Source organism: Plectropomus leopardus, chromosome 6, assembly GCF_026936395.1.
Source record: "Plectropomus leopardus strain MGB_pleo_1.0 chromosome 6, ASM2693639v1, whole genome shotgun sequence".
Lineage (NCBI taxonomy): Eukaryota > Metazoa > Chordata > Actinopteri > Perciformes > Serranidae > Plectropomus > Plectropomus leopardus.
Window position 1 is genome coordinate 834,719 of NC_142181.1, and position 7,570 is coordinate 842,288.

The following is a 7,570-nucleotide window of genomic DNA, read 5'->3' on the forward strand; positions in this document are numbered from 1 at the left end:
TGCATCATATAAAAAGACATACATACGGACATAAAGACCTAATAAAACCTGCATGTAAAAGTAAAAAAAGGTCAGAATAAAGAGCACAGAATGCATCCTCACATGGATAAAACCCACTTCAAAATACTAGTAAAAGTAAAATAAAATAAGGATAAAAATTGAATGCACAGAATGCAAAACAAAAGGTAGAGAATAAAAAAAATGAAACCCACTGACATTATTAATAAGAAATAAGGCTATAAATATGGTGTTTAAAATGCATAAAAATGAAGGAAAATACAATGTTTAAACATTTTTTGTTAAATTATATAATTACTATAGTCTCATCAGGTCAGCAAATTGATTTGCTTTTTTTGAAAATGGGTAATGAATTATTCTAAAAGTTGCAAAAAAATAAAAATAGTAGCTTTGGAAAATTATTTTTTTTTTAAAGAAAAAAAGGTTAAAAAATGTTATTGAGGACTGAGAATACACTTTTTTGAAGAAGAAGAAGAAAATGCAATGTCGTGATGAGGTAGCAAAAGAATAAATTTTTAACGTTTGTTTTAAGTTTATAGAGAAAGTAACTCTAAGAGGAACATTCTGGAAACTAAAGGAAACGTACGACTGGAAACGTTACTCAAACATTGCATTGCAACATTCTCAGAACGTTTTTGGACAACAGTTGTTGCTGGGAGGGCTGATGTGCGTCAGTTTGAGTTCGTATCCACTTTATAGATAAACACACACACACACACACACACACATGTATATATGTGTGTAACTACACACAGTTTAAATCAGGAACTGACTGAACCTAAACTCAGCGTGAAGTCAGACTGCTGTCAGCGTGAACGCAATATCTCAAGCATCGCCTCAAGAGAATTTCTTCAAAATTGGCGTGAACGTCGACTTTGAGTTGAGCTGAAACGGGTTAAATTTTAGTGGTCAAAGGTCAAGGTTACGTTGATATTGCATCTGTCTCATTCTCGTGAACATGATATTTTAAAGATGCCTTGAGGGAATTTTCTTACATTTGGCACAAACTACCATTTTGAGTCAAGGATGAAATCATTGGATTTTGTAGTCAAAGGTCAAGGTCACAATGACCTTGCTTACAACTTGTTTTTATATATGCGATATCACAAAAAGGCTGCGAGGGGATGTTTTTTTTCTTTTAAACTCGGCACAAACGTTGACTTGGACTCAGTGACAGAGTGGTTAGATTTTGGTGGTCATAGGTCAAACGTCAAGGTCATGGTGACCTCATCTGTTTCATCCTTGTGAACACGATATCTCACAAACACCTTTACACAAACGTCCACTTAGACTCTGAATGAACTGATAGGTCACTGTGACCTCACAAAACATGTTTTTTTTTTCCCCGACTCAAAAATACACAAATTAACAAATATAAATCCACACAAATATCTAAAAGGAGCCAAATAACACTTACACAAAAGTAGCACAAAAAAGGTAAAAAGTGAAAATAAACAAAAAATAGAAGAAAAAAGGCTACAAAAAATAAGTTATAATGGTTATAAGCATACATTTATAGTTAGTTAGCTTCCTGGTCCTTGTTTCTGGTTTTAAAAATATTTTCTTATCGTTTTCTCTCCTTTCTTATTTTTTTTTTAAATTTATTTTTCATTTATTTATTTATTTTTGCTTTTTGTCAGTTTTTTGTCTTTTTTTGCTTATTTTCAGTTAAATTTTTGTCAGTTTTTTGTCTTTTTTTGCTTATTTTCAGTTAAATTTTTGTCAGTTTTTTGTAACATTTATTTATAATTAATATTGTACATGTGGCCTTTTTCGCCATGTTTTGTAAAAAAGAGAGAAAGCATTTGCTCAGGTTGCATGAATGAAAATGTTGGTGAAAGGTGTCTGAGAGCAACATGAGAAAGCTGCTGCAAATCAAAGGGTTAATGTGAAGGGACGCTGAGGGTCGCCGTGACAACAATAACCGCGTGATTAATTTTGGATGGGGAGCGAGTTTCGTGTTTTAAAGCCCTCAGTGCGTCCTGCAGGTGAGACAGGATGAGGTCTAGTCCGGTTCAGGTTCAGGACGGAGCGAGCGTGTTGGACGTGTCTCTTCATGAAGACGTTATCTGTCAGACATCAAACCCAAACAGCTCCATGTGTCCTGCAGGTGTAACAGTGCTCTTCCTGTGTGATAACCCGAAGACGCAGACAGGCAGAGGGACGAGCAGCGGTCTGATGTCCCCTTATCTTCATTCCTGTCTCACATCCCACAGGACGCCCGATGCCTCGACACGTCCCGCAGCGGGGCATCGTGGGTAATGCTCTACTTCTCCTTCACTGTGAGGGTTCAGACCTGCACACGGCACATTATTCTCACTTTGACCCTCGCGACCTGCCGTACGCACGTCACTGAGGAGCCACGGACCCGACCGGCGAGTTCACGGTCCAAGAGCGTTCCCCCAATTTTAGCGCGTTTCTAGGATTGTGAGAAATTTTTAGGTTTTTCGGTCATCTCTCAGATTTTAGTACATTTCTAGGATTTTCAAATGTTTTTAGGATTTTAGGACATATTTCCGATTTTAGGACATTTCTTGAACTTTTGGACATTTCTAGGATTTGGGGACTTTTTTAGGATTTTACATATTTTGTCAGAAATGTCAGATTTTTGGACATTTTCGAGGAATTTAGTTCATTTGTAGGATTTAGAACATTTGTAAGACTTTGGAACATTTGTATTATTTTAGGATGTTTGCAGGATTTTGGGGTGTTTTGGGGGATTTTAAGACATACAGTATCTAGGATTTTGGGACATTTCTCAGATTTTATGGTTTGTATAGGATTTTAAGACTTTACTAGAATTTAGGACATTTTGGGGATTTTAGGACATTTTGGGACATTTCTCAGATTTCAGGACATTTCTACTTCTTCTGATCAACAAGCTCTATGTTGATGCTGTTTTATGTCTCTGACACCTTATGGAGACTAAAAGGACAAAAACTATTCACAAAGTCAATCACTTTATTTTCATTGTACAGAAAATGTTTGGGGGCCACCAGGGGCCCTATGAGGGGCCAGATTTGGCCCGGAGGGCTTAAATTGAGTATACTTGGTTCAGGGGATTAATGTGCTCAGGGCTTTTTCTTTGTGTGCGGCCTGCTGTCATTTAACGGCTGTACAGAAATATGTTAATTGGTAACTCTGGGTTTATTTGAAGATAAGTGCGCAGAAATATAGAAAAGCCTCATATCAGCTGAGTTTAAATGTTTCTGATTTACAGCCTGAAGCAGCAAAAGATTTAAATGAATGAACTCTGTGTGTTTTTAGGGACTTTTTCCTTGAAATTAAAAGGTGTTAACCGAGCTGAAGTTTGTCTGCCTGAAGATGAAATGATTTCCTTAAAATGTTTTCGGTCAGAGGTCAGCTGCGTCGTTCAGTCAGAGAGTTTTCTTTTCACTGCAGCTCAGCAGATCAGAGTGTGTGTGTGTGTGTGTGTGTGTGTGTGTTTGGGTCAGTAATAACAGCAGATCAGGACAAAGGGCTGAAACCGAAAACAGACGAACTAAAACAACAGACAGAGACTAGACCGTCTGACTGACTGCACAGAGACAGACGGAGAGACGGAGAGATAGACAGGTTTTATTTCCTGTCTGACATTCTTTATGCATTCTTTTATTTCTGCAGTGAAAAATAATAATAATAAAATAAATAAAAAAGAGGCTGATAAAAGAGAGAGAGCAGCTCCACTGAAGGGGAACCACGACGACCTGCAGGGTCACATGACTCAGCTGAAGGTGTTTTTCAACCTGATGGTGGCGCTATGCTCTGAGATAATCCCTTCAGCTTTGACCTGATGGTGCCTGCACTGCACTGATATTAAATACTAATATAATATGAAATACTGACACTTAAAAAACAAATTCTTTTTCAACTTGGACAATATTTCCGTCCGTCCACTTAAAGTGTTTGTTTTTGACACTGACAGGCTCGGATTGTCATTCTCAGTGTCAGCAACGGGATGGACTTTTTTTTTTTTTTTTAATCAGAAACAGCCACAAAATCTCCATCACCAGACTCCATTTAAATAAACATGTATAGAGCAGCATATTATTTCATACAACTGGGTGAATTAAGGGTTAATTTCAATCAAAGCAGTGTAAAAACAAACAAAAACGGCTTTTGTGAGCTTTATTTTCTTTCTGTTTGCTTCATTTAACCCTTTGAAACCTGAGAAAAATTGCTTGATTTTTTTTTAAATATGGGAGGAAGCAACAATGAGCAACAAAAGATGAAATGACCCAAAAATTAGCAAAAAAGAACAGGACAATGGCCTTAAATTAGTGAAAAACTAAACAAAACTAACAAAAAAATAATAATTATTCTGTAACATAATTTCAATACATAATTTTAATATTTACAAACACATTTCCCTAGCTTTAAAAAAACTTTCTATATTTAGAAATTTGTTGTTATTTGTGGAACATTTCTCATCATGTTTCTCTTTGCCTGTTTTTGAAATAAATCACACAAAATTAGCTCAGAGTTCAAAGGTTAAAATACTCTTGAAAGGTGTCTGAAAGTAAAGAAATGTGATGCTGATCCAGGTTTTGAAAGGGTTAAATTGAGTCTGGAGGGTTTGGTGATGGTGATTTCAGGCTGTTTCTGCTGAAACAAAAAGGATCTTTCTCTCCAAAAAAAAAATCTTTTTCTGTTGGGATCTTTTCCACAATGTTGTCAGACACTTAGAACAACAATCTGAACCCGTCAGCGACAAAAATAACAATCTGAACCCGTCAGCGACAAAAATAACAATCTGAACCCGTCAGCGACAAAAATAACAACCTGAACCCGTCAGCGACAAAAATAACAATCTGAACCCGTCAGCGACAAAAATAACAACCTGAACCCGTCAGCGACAAAAATAACAACCTGAACCCGTCAGCAACAAAAATAACAACCTGAAGGCATGTTTCCTTTGAAAATTGCAAAAAAAACATTCAGAGAAAAGAAAAAAAACAAAAAAGGGTGAAAGACAAAAAGAGAAAGTCAAAATGTAATCTTTAAAAAAATAATGGCCAACACTTTATTTTAAAAAATGCCAAAAAATTAGGAAACCCTGAAATTTTGTTTCACAGGAAATCTGTCCAAAAATTGTAAGGAAAAATGCCCAAAATTGTTGAAGGGAAAAAAATGGCAAAATTTTTTGGAGGGAAACAAAAACACCAAAAAAATTTCAAAAGGGAAAAGAAAAATCCGAAATGCGTTTTTTTTTGGGGTTTTTTTTTAAAAAGGCCAATATTTTATTTAAAAAGAAGAAAGCCCCCAAAAACCAACATTTAATATTTTTTTATAAAGAGTTTACTGAAGGAAAGCATTCCTTTTTAAAAACCATCCAAAAACTTAAAAAATACCACCATAAGTTGGAAAAAAAAAAGTTGCTAAAATAAAAAAGTAAGCAAAGTTAAAAAAAAAAAACAAAACAAAACTTTTTTTGCACAAGTGAAAACAGTGAGGTCCAAGAGCTTCTTACCTTCAGAGCAGAACAACAGATCAGTCGCCAAATAACGGGGACGCTAAATGACTGTTATTGACATGTGATGTCATTGTTGTGGTTTATAAAGCACAGCTGATACGTTTGATATAAGTCGGGCCCACGCTGTTGTGTTAAATGTCACGCCTCTTTTGTTTCCGTGATGCCGGCATGCTGCCTAAAATCACACCCTGAAGCCACATGATGCCGCCCTCGTTTGGTTCGTTAAGGACAGAGAAACGACCGATGAGACGTCGTGAGAGAACAGATCAGCTCACTAGCAGCCGCTCAGGTAACCTTCAGGTCATGTGACACTGCAGGTCCCTCCAGTCTCCCAAAACACACTGAGACACACTGAGCACGCTCAGAGACTCTGAAGACGACTGACTGACGGTGGTCTCTGATTGGTCAAATGATAAACAGCCAATCAGGAAACCGAACTGAACTCTGAAGTCGAGGTGATGAAAATCAAATGTGACGGGAAATGTGTTCTTTAGAAAAACTGAAAAAATAAATTTAAAAACTGACAAAAGTTTAGAGAATTATGAGGGAGAAACTGGACGCCAATTTGGATTTTCAAAAAAAATATAGTTTGGAGATTTTTTACTTTACCTACTTTTTACTTTACTTATTTTTTACTGGCAAATTTTAAGGAAGTCATTTTGGGGTTTTTTTGTTCTTAAAATGTTTTTGGCTTTTTTTTCTTAAAATTTTTTTGGTGATTTTTAAGAAAATATTTAGCAATTTCTTTTTAACTCTAAAAATGCTGCCGATTTTTTCATGAAATATATGTTTTTTTCCTTTAAAATATTTAGGCTACACTTCTATTTTTTTTAAAAAAAAAAAGACTTGGTGTTTTTTGGGTTTTTTTGTAAAGTGGTGATTTTTTTCTTTCCAGACCAGCTGTTTGGAAAAATCAGTTCAGAAAATCAGACATCTTTGACAGTTTTAATTCAACGTTTGAAGCTCGCTGGACGGCTGGAGCAAAACACCTGTTCACTTGCCAACATGTGCACATGTTTTTAATGATGTGAAAGAGTCTGTGTGTTTATATATGAATAACTCTCTGAATAATAATAATAATAATAATAATAATAATAATTATCATTATTATTATTATTATTATTATTATTATTATTGTTGTTGTTGTTGTTATTTATTATTTATTATTTATTATTTATTATTTATTATTTATTATTATTTTATTTTTATTATTATTATCTTTAAGTTTCAGTTACAGTCTGCTATTAAAAATCACAAAACAACGTCTGTCTGTTACCATGGTGACACACACACACACACACACACACGCACACACACACACGCACACACACGCACGATGAGGCAGCAGGTGAAATGAGCCAATCAGAGTTATTGATCACCTCTGATAACAGGCCTCTGATATCAGCGACGTTTAGAGTAAAATACAATTTAAAAAAGAAATTAATTAATACATTTAAAGATTCAAACAAACTTTCCTCCATTCTCTCAGATTTTCACAAAAAGATTTAGATATCGTGATAAACCCGTCAGATTAACCCCTGCTGGGGTGCTCACTCACCCTCTCGGCGCGTCCCGGAGCGGCGGTGCAGCAGAGCAGCAGAAGCAGCAGCGGAACGATCCTCCGCCTCGGGCAGCCCGGAGCCTCCATCCAGACGGGCTCACGGCAGCAGAGTCCCCGCTGAGCGCACTGACCGCCGGCTCCACTCGGCTCGGCTCGGCTCGGCTCGGGATGCGCTCCTCCTGCAGCTTCGACTCGGTTCGGCTCGGTTCAGTCCGGAGCGGTCCGTGCAGCTGATCCTGTCGGGCCACAGCAACCTGCTGCGGGATGGAGAGAGAGAGAGAGAGACAGTCCGGGGACAGGGGAATCAAACTCGCAACTGTCAGGACTACACTTCCGTCTCACCTCTTCAAAATAAAAGCCTGCCCTCACACAGCTTATTAATGCAAATACAAAAACTATGCATGAAAAAGTTAGATTTCAAAGTCATTGTTCTATGAGAAAAGTTGTTTTACGAGAAAAAAATTTGTAATATTACGTGAATAAAGTTACAGTTACAGTTTACAGGAGGAAAAAGTCTT

General features: G+C 36.7%; 1 protein-coding gene across 1 annotated transcript in view; it reads right to left on the reverse strand.

Annotated features, from left to right (window-relative positions):
• The window catches only part of col4a3 (collagen, type IV, alpha 3), a 41,377-nt gene extending 34,049 nt beyond the window's left edge, over positions 1-7,328 (reverse strand). Inside the window, exon 1 of the mRNA XM_088078422.1 lies at positions 7,050-7,328. Coding sequence (XP_087934548.1) covers positions 7,050-7,139 — 90 coding nt within the window. The 5' untranslated portion in view covers positions 7,140-7,328. The remainder of the gene's footprint in view (positions 1-7,049) is intronic.
• Between the last annotated feature and the right edge of the window lie 242 nt (positions 7,329-7,570).